The 18,427-nt window shown below is 31.4% G+C and overlaps 1 protein-coding gene across 2 annotated transcripts; it reads right to left on the bottom strand.

The window, feature by feature from the left end:
• Window positions 1-1,472: 1,472 nt before the first annotated feature.
• Window positions 1,473-17,448, bottom strand: LOC111709482 (uncharacterized). 2 transcript variants are annotated; one of them, XM_023483150.1, is made up of 26 exons: window positions 17,339-17,448; window positions 16,609-16,694; window positions 16,049-16,104; window positions 15,303-15,481; window positions 14,622-14,669; window positions 14,001-14,087; window positions 13,720-13,779; window positions 13,373-13,459; window positions 13,058-13,140; window positions 12,781-12,835; window positions 12,635-12,672; window positions 11,307-11,380; window positions 11,054-11,155; window positions 10,100-10,186; window positions 9,465-9,569; window positions 9,012-9,055; window positions 8,749-8,805; window positions 7,569-7,640; window positions 6,886-6,942; window positions 6,553-6,646; window positions 6,075-6,212; window positions 5,195-5,290; window positions 4,863-4,904; window positions 4,155-4,218; window positions 3,492-3,585; window positions 1,473-3,425 (listed from the first exon to the last, which is right to left on the bottom strand). In XM_023483150.1, the coding sequence occupies exons 1-26, from the start codon at window positions 17,356-17,358 to the stop codon at window positions 3,152-3,154; spliced, it is 2,199 nt and encodes a 732-aa protein (XP_023338918.1). In that variant the 5' UTR covers window positions 17,359-17,448; the 3' UTR covers window positions 1,473-3,151. The 2 variants fall into 2 exon arrangements, with proteins under 2 accessions (XP_023338918.1, XP_023338919.1); XM_023483151.1 differs by having other exon boundaries at window positions 9,465-9,563.
• Window positions 17,449-18,427: the final 979 nt, after the last annotated feature.

Below are 18,427 nucleotides of genomic sequence, written 5' to 3'. Positions count from 1 at the left end.
CATTTCCCGTGATTTTATTAGATTACGCGATGTAATGTTTTTAATTAATGCCTCTATATAAAACATTTCGGCACTCATTTCCCGTGATTTTATTAGATTACGCGGTGTAATGTTTTTAATTAATGCCTCTTTCGGCACTCATTTCCCGTGATTTTATTAGATTACGCGATGTAATGTTTTTAATTAATGCCTCTTTATAAAACATTTCGGCACTCATTTCCCGTAATTGTTATCATTTCCCTGGAATAGATAATTTGAACTGTAAACTATAAAATAAAGATTTTGTGTTCCACTTGAGACAAATATGAACTGATACAAAGCATGATGTTTATATCCCAATATCATAAAATAAATGGCCTTTGATATATAATCCTTTTCTTATTCTAATACATATATTATCTACAGTTAAACGTTTTCGATACAATTCATCGCTAGGACTGGGAGCCGTTACTGGGGAACGTTTTTTAATTATCGAATGGAATTTTCCGTTAAAGATTGTTTAAAATTGAAATTAAGATCAGAAATTAGCAAATTAGGTGCGAACGGTTTTAGGATGAAAAAAACGATCTTTTCTTGTTGACGATCATCACTTGATGACGACCAAAAACGTGCGTAAAATTCAAGAAAATGTCCAGCCCTTTGGTAATTATCGGATATTTGTTTAATTTGATAAATCCAAAAAAACTGATATTAGGGTGTAATGCTAATTGATAACAGGTTTATTTTTTTTCTAGAATCCTCTTTGGCTGTATAGTGTATGCTCGTAGTCGTCGTTGATTTCTCGGGATTTTCCTGACTCTGTAAATCCTTAAATTCAGAAATTTAATGTTTTTAATGAAATTTGAAACTTACATAACAACGTGTCTTTATTATGAGACTGGTGGGCCAAAAAAAGTTTCACAGATATTAAAAAAACATCAATTTAGTTTTGCACATGTTATTGTTTTTTAACAAAGATGTAAGAAAAATTAGCATAGACCTTTTCTAGAGTGCAGTGAAAATTACATTCTCCTTAAAAAGAGTGTCAACGTAGTTTCACTTTTTAAAATAACCTCTTGTTTATTTGCATCCCAAAATCACAAGTGTGCACTTTACAATTTTATCAATAATTATAATTAGGTAGATAGTTTTATTTTCTTAAAGTGTTAAATTCTGTTTTTCATCTCTGACTGATCTTCTGCATAAATCCGCAAGTAACTCAGACAGAAAAACTACAATTTTTAAATAGAAGAACAAACAAATCCTCCTCTTTTTTGGTCTAATGCCGTTTTGTGATTAGGGCATATAAAGCGTCAAACAGTCCCATTTTAATGCAAATGGCTCTAACATATACGACATGTTTTTAAGTACTGCTGAAGCCTCAGGGTCAATAGAAATTGTATTGTCAGTCCCCTAGTTTCTGTTAATTGAATTATTTTTGCAAATATTAATTATTGCTAAGAAGCAGAAGAAATCAAATTGAAAATAATTGATATGTTTTGCTTAAATATATATTTCACGGATGTAGAACAATTAGATAGCTGATATAATATAATAATGCATTAATCCACAGATTATACAAGTGTAAAGAGACTGTAGGCGTGATTTCAAGTGTCCCTCTATTTGTAGAGTTAAATGTTCGATTAAGAAAGGTAACCTTAGAAGCTTTGGCTGATCAAGAATGTACGAGATATCTGACATATTCTGTTTGAAAAAATGGTTATTTTCTACTGTGGTTTCTGTATGAAGTAAATTGCGCATTTCAGCTTTAGAAACAATAGAGAAAATTACTGGAATTTAACACTTTTAAAGCTAGAAAAAACAATGTCTTCCACATTCTTGATCAGATAAAGATTTATAGTTGTTAATCAGTTATGCCACTATTCAAATGGAGGGTCACTTGTAATTGCACGTACCCATTAAACAACTTTTCTAGAAGAAAACCTTTAAGCTTACATTTCAATTAATCGGAATCATCGGATTGTATTCAGTTCTTTTTTTACTTTAAAACTTTCACGTTCTGTGGATTTTCTAACATGTATTCTATGTATAAGAAGGGGTCTAGAAATAAAGCAAGATCTACTGTATGCATAATCAATTAAACAACTTAAATTTTACGTTTGTACAAAGATGTTCTTCTGTTGTCAGTATACTGTAGTGTACACTGTACAATGTACATAAATTCTTTGGTAATCTTATATCAAGCAAGCAAAACACATTAGACCTTTCTTCAAGAATATATACACATATATTTTTGTAAATACAGCTCTTTTATTTTTGAAGAAGGAATTTTTTTAATGCCTATCATATCAAGTATTATTATTTTAAAGAAGAATGATTAAATGACATGCGGGGGAAATGGGGGATTGTTTTCTTTGTATTCTTCTTTATAAAACCGACAGAGCTGTGTATAAACACTGACAACAAATTTTAAAAATAAATATTGTCCGCATCACAAATAGGTAAGCAAACTCGTCGCACAATGCTTAAAATTAGTCCAATTAAAATAGATTTAAAACAACAATATGATTCCTAAATAAAAAAGCTTGGCTTTATTCTTTAATTTATGCAAATTTGTTACGGATTGTTCAGTCAACTTTTGAAATCTTAAAAGATTTTAAAATTTTAAGTAGATAGATAAAAATAAAATTCGAATTGTTTAGTTTTTGTAATTACAATTATATCAGAGAAAAAAATGTCTAAGTATCAAGTATCTATCAATGCACATTTACGGTTTAATACTAGTAGATAAATGTAAATATTACATATGGCAAATACAATTAATATATATTTTATATATTTTAAATAAATAAAGCCCAACAAATCCGTTTCCAAATGATGTTCTTCCTTCCAACCGTTTTTAACCAGTATAGTATTTTTTTGACAAGAAATTCACAGGGAAAAGAAATCGGTAGTAATATAAATTTTCAGCGAATGACTAAATATAATTTTATTTCGCTTGAAATACGAATTTTCTGACAAATCACTGTATGACTTACTGGGCTTTCTAAGCCTATCAGGTCAAAAATTTTAAAAGTGCTCTGAAAAATGAACTGAAATTGGACCCAAATAGCTAAATTTTAGCACTAACATTAAGTATTTTACTAAACTATAACTCACACATGGATAAATATGACACCTGTAAATATAAGGTTGACTATGTTAACATTGTCTATAAATGAGACTGGGCCTTAATAGTAATACTTGGTGCTTCCCTGCGAAAATGCCGCGGAAAGTTGTTACTAGCGAATTCTGACCGGAACGCGCTAACTCCAGATGGCCCGGGAATTGAACAGTCTCCCGCGTTTTCCACGATGATGGCCCCATTGCACTCTCTAGACTCTAAACTGGTGGAAGCAGGATTTCTGTTCAAACTCCTGTTCATGATTTTCAGCCCGTACACCTTCGCTCTTTGGTATGCTGTCACAGTATTTAGACCCAGAAACCTTGAACAATTTTGAATTAAAATATCTAATTTTTCTTTTTCTCCATCAAACTGTTAGAAAGCTTACCTGAGACAAATATATTGGACAAGAAGTGCTAAACCAACCGCTAAACATTTTATCCATGCTTCTGAATATATCTGTACTGCAGCCCAACAACCCCCTTTAAATTAATCAATCAATCAATGCGCTATCATTTATTGTATATTTGCACCGTTAAGGATATTTCGTCAAGAATCTTTTGAAAAAGATAATTTCGTAAAGAATGTTTAGTTGTTCGAACGTAAAGAAATTGGGGGACAGCATTGTGCTTTATCGTACCCTACAAAGAAGAAAGCTATGCACCTGAGTGTCGGAATAATTGATTCTTTCTGTAAAAAAGTTGGAAGTATTTCGTCATTTTTATTCGGTATCATTATCTTGATAACAACTTTTAACTGAAGGGTTTTTCTCAAAATATACCACGTATTTTTGCAGTAAGGAAGTCAAAATTTGAAAATAAGTGCAAGAAATGAAAAATTCAATATAATGATGAAAAAGAACTTGAAGTTCTTTTGTATCTTGAAAAACAACTAATTTCAATTCTTAAATTGACTTTAAATCACTGGTTTAACGGTTTGGGTAGATTTATTGAAAATTAAATGATAAATTTAATTCTTTTAATGAAAAGTTTACATCATAGGAAACAAGCATGGTCGTATAATGCGTAATGTGTATTAATAGATTGAATTCCTGCAGCAAGCATCATAACGAAGACGACACCAGCTGTGCCGATCCAATGCCGTGTTGTAAATCCCTAGAAAGTTATAGATGAAACCTTATTGTCCTTCGGTAGAAATAACATTGGTGCCGTATGTTGTAGCAACGGCTCAGTTTCATTTGCCATAATATTTTTGCCATAAATATTTTTGCCATAATTACATTTGCCATAATACGTTTGCCATTATAGCCAGTGTAATTATGGCAAGTGTAACCATTTTGGCAAGTGTTACTTATGGCAAAAGTATTATGTCAAGTGTAATTATGGCAAAAATATTATGGCAAATGAAACTGAGCCGTAGCAACCATCCAAGCGACCAGATGAGAAATTACTTTCCGAAGTATAGAGTGGAACGTCCCCCCCCCCTCTCGTTTCATTAATATTCAATTGTGCTTTCAAAGGGCTCCACAAAAATCTACGTAGTCTTCAGTATTCAAATTTTAACTTTTTATTAGTTTGCTTTTATGAAATTATGGAAACTAATGAATAAAAAACGATGCTCAACTTTCTATATGCAATATGTATCAATAGTACTATAACTCCAGAACTGGATGCTAATATTTGATCAATTATTTGATGCTTTTAGTAAACTTAACCTTAGTCCATATATTTTTATAGGCTTAAAGCAGTTTTGGAGCTTGTGATTAACTGTAATTAATCATTTAGAGACAATGAAATACCTGCGAGAGGGAAAATTGACTTCCTCTTTCCACCTCATACGCCTATAGCAAAAAATGTCGTAAAGGAATCGAGTCTTTGTCACAAACTCTGATTTTCTAATTCCTATATCTTTGCAGTCCAATGTTGTAGACAATTGACATTTCAAACTATGACTTCTGTTATAATCAAATATTACAAGTTTGAAATATCAAAGGTTTACGACATAGGGTTCAAAAGATAAAGGATTTAAAAAATCTGAATTTGTGGCAAGGACTCAGCTCCTTTCAAGACCCAATTACATTTTTTTCTCAAATTTAATTTCAGTTTAATAAGGAAAATAAATAGATTAAACCTGTTTACAAACTTTGCAGACTAAACTCTCCGGATTGTCTGAGCTTTCAACCAACCATCTTCTCAGGCAATCATGGTGGACAGCAGCCATATCTCCCTAAATCAAAATTTTATCAACCTTTAATCTTAAACACAAACAAAAACTGTTCTACTTCAAATGCATAATTTTGAAAGATCAGAAGACCTATCAACAGTGCTTAGGATCCGGATCCTGATCCGTTGGATCCGCAAGATTTTGGCTTCCTGGATCCGGATCCCGAAAAATATGCGGATCCACGAATCTGGATCTAAGGGGCAAAATATCAACCAAAAACTGCAAGAAAATAATTTTACTCTCAAAACCCAAATCTGAACTATTGAAAAAAGAGATATTAGAAAAATTTCCTGATTTCTGAATGGTTCATCAAGTTTTGGCATAAAAATAAGGCAACAAATTTGAAAATTCTGTTTTGTTAAAAAAATTCAGTAAATTTTATAAAAATAACCTGGATCCGGATCTGCATCAAAATTAAATGGATCCTAAGCACTGACTATCAGTATAACTTTCTTGCATAGGATTAAATAAAGAAATTAGTATCCGTCCTGTCGGTATCCGTCCTGTCGGTATCCGTCTTGTCGGTATCTAACCTTTCTTCCCTGAACAGGTTTAACAAGAAGAGTAAGTATCCGTCTTATCAGTTTCTATCCTACCTTGTATGCACAGGGTTGAATAAGAGAAACAGTATCCGTCATGTCGGTATCTAACATAACTTTCATGGACATGGCTGAATAAGAGAACCAGAGATGGAATTTAAAGAATTTGAGCCCCGGCTTAAATTTAAACCGCCGCTCAAATTCTTTAAATTCGGCCACAGTATTCGTTCTGTCAGTATCTATCCTACCTTGCATGCACATGGCTGAATAAGAGACCCAGCATCAGTCCTGTCGGTATCATAACAGATCCAACACTCTGCTCCCTCCTCCGACCCTGTACTCCGGGCAGTAGAGGAGTCACGAGAAGATGAAGCATGCTCATCCTCCTGAAAACGGACCGGTTAACAATGATTTTTCTTATCTTAAAGTAATTTAAAAATGTAATTTAAGCAACCCTTTCTTGTTAAAAAAGATGCCATAAAAACACCAGAACTTTTTTAACCTTTTATATGGTATGAAGATGGTTTAGAACATGATTGACAACAAATGAAACAAAATTTGAACCATTCTTCGTATTCTTAGAAAAAGATTTGAAAGATATCATTGGGCAAATTGGGAACCATTATTTTCATTCTTTAGCATACATTGATAATTTCTTAAAAGATAAAAAATGTAATTTTTTAAAATAAAAAAGACATGTTCTAGCTTATGATTAAACAATTGAACCTGGTCAAGTATTTCTGTTGTCCCTTCTATCTTATCCTTACTCTTGAAGGTTGTGATCAGTTTTTTAGGATTTAAGATCCAGAGCTGCTCAGGTCTACATTAAAGACAAAATTTATTTAATTTAATTTACTTTTCAATCCATTAAAAATCACAGGCTGCACATATTGTTCACAAATATTTGTGTGACTTTTATATATTTCTCTTCCCTGTTTGGCCAAATTTTGATTTATTTCCCTCCCTTCTCAGGGGGGGGGGGTGAGAATACCTATACAGTATTTACCCCTTCAAAAGTATAAGCCTCAGATTCCATAAATGATTAAATAATTCCCCCACCTTATACAATTCCACAGTACACATGGAAACCACAGAGCAATACCAATCTCCATCACTCTAAACAATAAAACTTTGAAAGGACTGTTGTGGAGAATTCAAGTAAGGCTCTGTTAATAGAGGGGGAAGTCCGATGAACAACGATTCCCTTTATACCTTTAGGCTTTATATGATAAATAATGTGGGACATATCGTCGTTTTTCCAGCTTTTTCAAGCATTGATTCTACAAGAAAAATGCGCTGGTCACGTTTGTAGAGAAGCCACAATCGAAAACGATGAAATTTCAAGAGATAAACATACATATCTAATTTATTCTTGATAAGACAAATTTTTCACGGGTAGCGGTGTGAATCGGACGAGTTTATTCAGCTACTAACTGAAGTTGCCCGTGGAAAAATAAAAAATTTGGAAAAAAATATATAAAAAAATTTTTGATTTTTTTTTTGCCGTCAGAACTTTCAACAAAATGTTAATTCTAGATCAAATTAAATCGGACATTGCCATCTTTGCATGGACGGTGACTTGAAACTACTACGCGTACACAGTCAAGTCAATGTCCTAGCCCTAGAAATTCAGATTTTGCATTAAAATCGATACTCCATGTAATACTCTAAACATGTCGGAAATATATAAGCAATAAAAAAATATTCCTAAGAGGAGGGGTGGAAGGGGAGGGGGGTTGTACCTGAAGATAACAACATGGGTATTTCTAGATGACAAGTCCACTTTCAGTTTCCAAAATTCAGATAAAGTTTCACTTAAATAAATAAATAACTAAATATATGGTTAGGATTGTCAGTGAGAAGTGTATGTGAAAAGAGGTGCCTGTCTAGTGTCCCATAAATGTTTCGATCAGGTACCTATAAAGTTTCAGATTTACACGAAATTTATTAATTATAGAAACTGAGTTTTTCACAGGGAGTAAGGAATAGAAGGGAGAGACAACTGACGCGGTTCGCCCTACCATATGATTATACATGCTTTGCAGACGGTACTCCATTTTATATCGAGCTGTTTGGTTTCTTTAGTAGGGCCCCACAGGAAAAATATGTATTGGCGAAACTGGTGAAAGAAAATTGAGCCAATACATATTTTTCCTGTGGGGCCCTACTAAAGAAACCAAACAGCTCGATATAAAATGGAGTACCGTCTGCAAAGCATGTATAATCATATGGTAGGGCGAACCGCGTCAGTTGTCTCTCCCTTCTATTCCTTACTCCCTGGTTTTTCACCACAAATTCAAATATTTTAGTCTAACATTTTATCAAACAGAAGTCATAGTTTGAAATATCAAAGGTCTACGACATAGGGTTGCAAAGACATAGGGACTAAAACATCAGAGTTACTTTGCAATTATATCTACAGGGTGTAATTGCATCTGCATCATGCATATGCTTTCCTAAAGTTTTTTTTTTTCTTTTTAACATTTACAATTTTAGAGTTCTGGAAAAAATTTAAATCTGGACAAAGGAATTGAGTCTTTGCCACAAACTAAAATTTGTAATCCCTATATCTTTGCAACCTGATGTTGTAAATCTTTGAGATTTCAAACTTTGATTAATAGATCTAACAGAAATCATAGTTTGAAACATGTAAGGTTTACGACATTGGGTTTGTAAAGATATAGGTATTAGAAAATCAGAGTTTATGGCAAAGACTCAATTACTTTCACTATTTCTTCGTCAATTTTGGAGGTAGAAATAGTAGACACATTTTTGAAATCCCAAGACTAGAAGTTCGATCTGAACTATTCTAATTGTATTATTCACGAATAAATACTGTGCAGATCATAAAAAGTCATAACTTAAATTCTATGTTCATTTTTATTGGGAATACAAAAAGTTGATTTAATTTTTTATGCTGACCTGAAAAGAAACCCAATAGTCACCATCATCATCAAAGCTTGAGCCAGCAATCCGAATCTAAAAAAACTATTGCTTTAAAAAAACGTGTCTAAGTTGTTTTTTTTACTAAGACGATCGCCGAGAATAGTTAAATTAGAACAAGGACAAGACAAACATGAAATGCAATTTAAGGAGTCTAAAATTGAAGGGTTGGGTAAATGAACTGATAAATCGTTGTAATCAAAACAAACACCAAAAATTTCGTAGTCGAATTTTTTGCTTACCTTGACTGGTGTAGCTGAGATGTATTGATGGAAGGAGTGACACCCTGTAATAATTTTCATAAAATTTAAATATGATGTAATTGTAAACAATAAAATGGAGTTTTCCCTGTAATTGCGTAAAACCCTGAAAAAAAACTAATAGTAATCCAAGTAAAAATTAGTTTAAAATAAATATATTAAACATGTATGATGTGTGTTGTGTATAAAAATATATAGTTTTTCATTCAATTTTCTTAAGTAAGGTTGATTAAAAAAAATATCGATTTGGTCTGTCAAGATTACAGGAAACCTGACCTTAAACGATTTTATATGAACAATCGCTTCGTTTTGTGATGGTCCGTTAAATCCGGATCAGCACTTCGTGACTAAACTAACCTATATTTTATCAGCTATGTCTGTAGTGTATCAGACTATCTGTATTTTATCAGCTGTACATGTATTTTATATACTGACCTGTATTTTATCAGCTGGGCTGATTGCAGCAGTTGACTGGATCATTCCGCAGAATTTAGTTTCAACCATTGGTTTCTGTTCGTCAATCTGTTCATCAACCTGCAACTATACATTCTATATTAAAACACCAACTAAACCAAATTACCCTTTCATATTTGGACCCTTGATGTCCAAAAATTATAAATGTCTAATTTTAGATTACAAATTACGCTCACAAAAAGAAAAATGTTGTTTATCAAAATCTCAGTAAATATTGAATTTGATCTACAAATCAATCTTTAAAGAAGAAAAAGATGAATTTTGGTTAAACGATTTTTCAACACATTCAAATTCAATTAATAGATAATTCAAAAAGTATTTTTAAACAATAATGAAATACTAATTCAAATAGATTTTCTGAATAATTTTTACAATTCCATCTATTAAATATTAAAGGCCTAAAGAAATACATGGGGTTTTTTATGAAAATGTACAAATACAGCCTAATTTAAAATTTCAATTTGTTTATTCATAAGATAAAAATTTTTTCTTTTGAAAAAACTAAATGTGGCGTTAGTGCTATAATAATAATAATAATAATGATGATGATGATATAATAATAATAATAATATTAATAATAATAATAATAATAATACCTGTTTTGATGACTGTCTTCTTTTCACTGGAGATCTCCTTGAGTTTATAATCTTTGGAACATTTCGTACAGTAAATCCTCCCCTCACCTTTACAGTGCATTTTTAACAAATACATATAATCACAAATATTTCCCATAAATCAACAAATTATTCTACTTTTTGATATACACATATTCTTATTTGAAATATTCTAATATGTTGACTCTTACTTTATGCAGAAATCAAAAGGCCTGAGTGGGACATTTTTTTGAAAAATAAATACCCCTATAATTGTCTAATGAGCCTGTTATCAACAAATTTTGTTGTTAATGTCGTGTATTTTCTTAAAATTCATCTTCAAACCTAGGACCCCAGTCCCCTAAAGTAAGCTTTCGGTGGCAGTACACTGACCACCACCGAATAAATAGTGGGTTATAGCTAGAGATGGGCATTGTTTTTTGAACGATAGAACGTTCAGAGAAATGAAAAAATTATCATTTGTAAACACGAACGAAATAAAACAAATGATTAAAAATCTTTATAACGAATTTAAAGAAACTATAGTTTTTTACCAAAAGAAAGATGTTTTTGAACAAATTTTAAAAACACGATAGTTTTTTACTGAACAAATGATTTTTCCAACAAATTTTTGAAAAAAAACTATCGTTTTTTACGGAACGACCGAATTTACTGAACGAATCTTCAGTGAGAAAACGAACAAAAAGATGGAAAATGAAAGATAACTTTAAGAACACACGAATCAATATTTTTTAACGATTGCAATAAAACGAACAAAATGGGTTGTACACAAACGATGAACGAAAGAAATAAAAATAAGTCGAACGTGCAAATATAGTCTCAAATTGTTTTTTTTGACACTGAACTATTAATTCTGGAGGAAATAAATAATTAGATATAACTTCCAATTTCCTCCCAAAAGCATTTAAATTTCTCCAAATTTCTACAAATACCGACCTTAAAGAATACTTCAACTCCGTAGATGAGAAAGAAGACGACAACAATAAACATGAGTCCGGCATAGCAGCCATTGAAGATGTGAGTGTAGTACTGAACATCCTTCACAAAAATTTAAGAAATAAGTATAGTTCTTGACATTATACTCAAAAATTGGTACGTTTATGATTTAGAGTGTAGTATATTTTGCATAATATTTATTTGTATAAAATGTGCATTTAAAATCAAATCATAAAAAAGCCCAATTTTATACCTCGTATCCAAACCAAAGCATAAGTAGTTCAGCAATAAGCAGAGAATATGTTATTATGTTGAATGTCACAAATCCTAAAATTATTCTTATTATTTACTTAATATAATATTTGAGTACTTCTTCATTTTAAACAAAAATATAATTTTAATTCCTCATTAATTTATATTTCTGCATTTAGCTGATTTTATCCAGAAAACCCCTTGCATCAACTTCAAGACAAGTACACAAACTATTACTTATAACATTTTTAATTTGTCACGACGCACGCATTTTACGGGGTCAGGGGGGGGGTGAGTGGTTTTTTGTCACAACACTCCCCTGAAAATGTTACCCTTTTCCCGTTCATATACTTATCCTTAAATGGATCCTGTAAACCCACAATTTATTTGGATGTCGTCTTTGTTAAAGCGAACTTTTTCGAGGGAAAACATATGGTTAATATTGTTTTTACACAAAATTACAACGGATTTAGGGTAATCTAGGTAATAAATAGATTCCAACAACCATTATTAAAAGATGAGGGGGGGGGGCCGCAAGCACGCCTAAGTATTTTTCAACTCAACATTAATACTACAACAAAGAAACTTCTCTCAAACAAAAAAAAACTCCATATTACTGAACCCCCCCCCCCCCAACGAAGAAATTTAATCTTAAAAGGCAAGATAGAGAGACAATTTTCTTTTTAAAACTTCAATGCCCTGCAAACCAAAATAAAAGAGTTTAAATAACTATTAGTGTTAATACTTTAGACGTTGTTATGTATTAGTGATTAGTATTTACTAATTTGTGTAGAAGTATTTATTCCGAAAAGTTTCAATTTCAAGATATCTCCCCCCCCCCCATTCCCCCAATAAAAGGTATGAAATGTTTTCATTCGCAACATTCAATATAGAGAATGTCTATTTTATTAAAATATAAAAATTTTTAATTAAATAATTGCATATCATATTTCCATTATTAAAGTATTCGATAAGGAGAAATAAAAAAGAAATCTAGAAAAGTTGGGAAAACGAATCGTTGTCGTAACAACTCCAGTGATAATTTGAAGTGATCATGTTGTTGATGCTTATCAAAATATTTGAAATGAATTCCTGCATATTGAAGTTTTCTTAAATATTTACACACTATATTGTTTTTAACTCCATTTCCCTTTTTACGTGGAGCAAAATTTCCCCACCTTTATCAAAGCCGACTTATTTGTATTTACAGCCTATGTTGTTTTCAATTTCTTTTCCCTGGTTACGTGGGGCAAATTATCCCACCCTTCATTAAACTTGACTTATGTGAAACTTCTGATGACATCTGGGGCAAAATCAAATCGATCTTACCCAAAAAAGATTTTGAGAGAAATCTTGGTCTGTCCCATCTGAAATATAAATTATATATCTATATGTTTAAAATACAAACCATTAACTAGACATTTCTCAGTTGCTTTTTAAATTACAATCTTACTGTAAGGCTTTGCCTGAATTACCTGATCGATTCAAGATGGAACACTTCAGCCCAAAAGCAGACGACAAGGGAGGCCCCTATAGAATATCAATTCTTGATATAATTCATTAACATCTTTATATTGTAATTTTAGTTAGGTTAGATGAATTAAATTGTAATTTAAATGTAAATCTAAATTCCCAATTACCTTAATAAATTTTGGTCAAGAAAAATAATCATAATAATAATAATAATAATAATAATAATAATAATAATAATAATAATAACATCATAATAATAAAGGATAGTAAATATAATACCTGAGAGTAGTACAGGATAGTATGCTGACATAAGACTAGCTGATAGACTAGAATCAAGCTTGGGAGACGCAAAATAAAGTGCTCTGAAATATACAAATTATGTATTTATTATAAATTGGATAAATTCTAAATGTTTCTTTTATGGGTATTTATTTTGCTGAAAAATCATCACACAAATCATAAATGTAATAATAACCATGATGATCATTATGACAAGAATGGTATTAATCATTCTGCTAAGGCCAGGGGAGGGGGGAGGGAGGGCAGTGAAAAAATATATGCAACTGTCGAACTTCGAAATACGAAATATCCTACCTGAGACTCGAAGCTAGAAACACGAGAAAATAAAGAAGTTTTTGAGTTGTAATTCTCAATGCTTTGCAGAAGGATGGAGACTTTTGCCTGAAACAGTCGAAATTATTCATCTAATGATAAAATAATTTCAAGTCTACTTCTTGTCCGATTGTGTCTAACTGTCTGTCCGTTTGTCTTCTATGTTTTCTAGAATGATTCTCGATAGTAATACATAGTATATAGATGGAATTTTTTTTTTACAAACTTCCATTTGACAATAAATGCGGAGTCTACGCAATACTGGCATGTATGATTTTTTTGAAGTGTGAGGTAGGGAAATCCCATAAAACTGTGCGAAGGATTTGCACCTGAGGTATTCAGCATGAATACACATCCCCAACTGTATTAGAGAGGTTAGAGCCATCAAACTAAACATAAAATTAAAATGTTATAATTTAATATCTATTTTTAAAGGATTCGTGGCTTTGGCTTTTAGGAGTTTAGCACAATGAACAGAACATACCTATCTTTTATCAAATAAATTACAGATCTAAAAAGAATGTACAATCTCTAAAACAAACAAATGAAAATAATAAAAAAAACTCTAATTTTCCAATCTATATCTTTGGGACTAATTTCGATGACCAACCTGAATATTGATGTGAACGCCACGTGATATGAAAAATTAGCAATATCACACTGCAGACCTTCATATTGGATCATACAGTAACAGGAACTAAAATATTAGCAATATCACACTGCAGACCTTCATATTGGATCATACAGTAACAGGAACTAAAATATTAGCAATATCACACTGCAGACCTTCATATTGGATCATACAGTAACAGGAACTAAAATATTAGCAATATCACACTGCAGACCTTCATATTGGATCATACAGTAACAGGAACTAAAATTAATAAAAAAAACATATTATAAAAAATTTTGATTGTAATCATAATAATCATTTATATTTTAATAATATAATGACAATTATGACATTAATGACAATCAAAACGTAAAGATAATAATAATACTTATATATCTAAATATTAATTAAACATCATATTGATGATAACCATAAAAAATAATCTATGTTTATGATCAATAATCATGATAGCACAGATGATGAAATTATATAAATTTAATAAAACATAAAATATAGAAAACTCAAAATATAATCGTTTATCTCTATAATTTACATTTTGTAATAAGACATCTGGGAAAAATATGAAAAGGTTTACATCAAAGAATAAGCTAATTATACCCGTTGAGACATTCTCCATGGCCCGAGCAATTATCCTGACACGGCATTCTAAATCAATAAGAAGAAATTAAACAATCATTGTTATACTTTATTAAAATAATGTTTAATTATAAATTAACTTATTTTCAAAGCTTTCATGGTTTGCGATTATCAAAACTTTGTTTGAAAAATCTACTTGCAATTGTACTATATTTCAATATTTCAATTACAACTTTATATCAATATAAAACATAATAAAACTTTGTTTGAAAAATCTACTTGCAATTGTATTATATTTCAATATTTCAATTAAACTTTATATCAATATAAAACATAATAAAACTTTGTTTGATAAATCTACTTGCAATTGTATTATATTTCAATATTTCAATTACAACTTTATATCAATATAAAACATAATAAAACTTTTTCATATTAACTTAAAATTAAAAATATTAGATGATCTAAACTAACACGTTAATAAAATTAATTTTTGATGCTTTGGGAAAAGTTAAAAATGACTAGTGATATTTTTCATTCTTTTGATACTTTAACCCTATAACAACCCCCCTCCCCTCCAATTCAGTGAAAAGAAACCCTAAAAACATACATCATTGGGGGGGGGGGGGGGGGGAGATAGTTGTCAAAATAAGGGTTGTGGAAAAAATTATTTTTCAAGAAAATACGTATCCTTGTACTAACCTGGAGTAGTAGTAGTTAGACTGTCTACTGGAGTATCCTAGAAGATGTCTAAGACCAGCGTGAAGACCTTCCTCGTCATTCCCTCCTCCTCCTTCTTCTCCCTGCACCTCCCCCACGCCAAGGATACCAAGGCGCTCCGTCCCTCTCAGATCTCCACTGATCTTTTCTCCGAGAAACTTCTAGAAAACAGGATTTCAAACAAAAGCATCTCTTAAAATCTGTTTAATATCTATAGCAGAAAAAAAACATTAAGATAAAATTATTGAACAATTTTTTTAAAACTCCGAATCGTACGATATATACCGGGTGATGTCTAGAAGAAATTGAAAATGTTGGCAAAATTTACAGTTATCCATTTATACACCTTTTCAAATATTCCCAACACAGGGGGCCCGGCCAGATGGGAATGGAAATCTAAACTACATGTTTGAAATAATTGATTTGATAATATACATTTATAAACGTCAATTTGTTTGCTGGGTCTCACATGACCCCAGGGAAGGTGTGTGGATTGCTAGATATAAAGAAAATTTCTGAATATATAGAATTTGGAAGTGTTTCCCATAAAAAACACAATATTATAAAGTTATAGAGCATAGGGAAACATTTGTGTGTAGAGGGAAGGTGGAAGGAAAGGGATGTGTGTAGAGGGAAGGTGGAAGGAAAGGGGTGTGTGTAGAGGGAAGGTGGAAGGAAAGGGGTGTGTGTAGAGGGAAGGTGGGATATTTGAGGCAAAGGAATCTAACCTGTAAAATGATGTCCAGTCCTCCAGCAATTCCTTCTGTCAGTCTAGGTCCAAGATCTAAGCAAAAACTAATTAATTTTTAATTTTGTCTTTTTGGGGCAAAAGTTAACTTTGATATTTAAAAAAAATTGCTCTGAACTTTTTATTTAAAAATATTTATCTAAACATTTCATTATTTTTTTGATTTATGAGATATTCTGGAATACCTTTTGACCTTAAAGGGACTATTGCGGAATATCCTTTTCAAAGAGAAAAACATAGGTCACCCATTTATTATCATATTGTGACTCGGACATGTCACATGGTCAAATAAAATAACCTCAACATGTCCCTTAAAGTTTCTTTAAAATAGATTAAAAAACTAGAGATGGAATTTAAAGAAAATGAGCCGCGGTTTAAATCCGCCAAAATCCGCCAAAACCCGGTTTAAATTTAGCGCCGGCTTAAATCTTGAAACATTTGATACAATTTTTAAGTGGAACCAACCATATTTAAGCCGCGGCTTAAATTTAAACCGCCGCTCAAATTCTTTAAATTCGGCCATTGGCCTCATTAATGAACCTGACAAGCTCGGCTTATTGAAGAAATCTCTTGTCATCATATATTTCTCCACTTCTCCTCCTTCACCACTGCTTCCATCTTTATCCCTGAAAATAATATATCGATTATCCAAAACAAAATCAGGGTTTATATTCTCCTTATTTTGGTTCAAATAAGGAACAAATTAATTTGATTGGCAATATTTCTTTAATCTAAATAAAGAGCAAGCTAGATTTAAAAAAATGTAAATTTATTTCCTAAAAAAAGTTAAAACAAATAAAAAAGTCTAAATTCAATAGTTAGAAAATATTAAAGTAATTTGAGTAATGAGTATCTTTTTAAAAAAAGAACATGTAAGATTTTGTACAATGTCACTTTTAAATTAGTTTATTAATTCTTCATCCAGAAAAATATTATTTTCTATTACGGGTAAGTGGTAACGATTTAACTCATCTACCCACCAAGGCGATTAGTAGATATAGATTCATAAAAATGTTTTGGTAAATAATAGACAAAATCATGGTTTATTCCACTTTTTCAATCTCTACCCTCCTGGAAACAATAGCATAGCAGCCGTTTTTCAATGGAGGGCTTAGAACCATAAATAGTGCGGTAGTTAGTTACAAAGAGAATAGAATATATATTATCTTTGGTTAGTTATCATAAAATGTTAAGTTTTTTATGTCAAACTGAAAAAGCGAAATAACTGTGCTTATACTTGCAAATATTTGTTAAAGCAATAAATTCTCACCAAATCTTACTGAGGTCCATTGAATTCCAACTGATAAGATTTTATTTCAAACCTTATCAATTCGAAATGTAAATAGACAGAAGATTAAAACATGTTTGTCTGTCGAAATAGTGTATTTAATCATGCTGTAATCAAAATAATTAGCTTTTCGTTTGTAAAGTCAAAAAAACATGTCATTTTTTGGTAACTTCAATCGTTTTATTTTCTGAACAACATCATCAACATTGTGAAATATGTTGTTGTTAATCATCACAAAGAGGCCGAAAAATATTCAATTGATTTTTTTTTCTGACGTTTCTGTCAGCTGACCAGATTGAAGTACTGTGATTGGACGGGAGTAATCATGTGACTTTATATCAGCTGTGTAAATCCACCAAACAGCTTTGCGTCAATAATCAGCCATTTACAGCCTTTTAAATTTTGCCCGCCTTTAAAGCCCATAATCAAAACTAACAAAAAGTCATAAATACGGAACTGACAGTAAGGTTTTACGTTACTGAAAACATAGTTTTGTGAGTGTGTGAAAGGGACTGTCAATCGTAATTTTCCGAGACCCTCCTATCAAGGGGCGATATCCAATTTTCACACAATTCGCGGTAGTGCACCATGTGATCAAATATTTGAAGATTACGTTTTTTTTATTTTGGCTAGAAAAGTGTTCAATTCTGATAATTTCTGCTTTTTTTCTGAAGCAAAAGTTAGATATAATTCCTTAAATTATATTCTTTCAACCTTAAATGCAATATGCGGGGGCGTACTGGGGTAATCAGGGCGGACTGTGGACCAGTGAAATGTCCCTTGGCTCTTGCATAGTATTAATACCAATCCAAGTTCGACAGATAAATAAATTACACTCGATAAACAACTTTCAACGATATTCGCCGCGGGTATTTTTCTCTGATCTCACATCAACACAAGAAGATCAAAATGTTCTTTATATGCGGCTAATATATGACTCTGTAAATTTTCCAACAAACATGGCGCATTTCAATTTACACAATTTTACTAATAAACCGACAATGTTTTTGTATTTATCTGTAACTATGATGAGTTTATTTGTTTCTAAATAATATTGATTTGATCGTTTCA

Source organism: Eurytemora carolleeae, unplaced genomic scaffold (genome assembly GCF_000591075.1).
Source record: "Eurytemora carolleeae unplaced genomic scaffold, Eaff_2.0 scaffold698, whole genome shotgun sequence".
Lineage (NCBI taxonomy): Eukaryota > Metazoa > Arthropoda > Copepoda > Calanoida > Temoridae > Eurytemora > Eurytemora carolleeae.
This window is presented reverse-complemented; position numbering and strand designations above follow the sequence as displayed.

Coding starts and splice junctions, on each gene's coding strand:
- LOC111709482 (XM_023483150.1), bottom strand. CDS start 17,358: ATGGACCTCAGTAAGATTTG. Junction 13,460..13,719: donor ATTCATGCTGAATACCTCAG/GTGCAAATCCTT, acceptor CGACTGTTTCAG/GCAAAAGTCTCCATCCTTCT. Junction 11,156..11,306: donor TGCTTTGGTTTGGATACGAG/GTATAAAATTGG, acceptor ATTTTTGTGAAG/GATGTTCAGTACTACACTCA.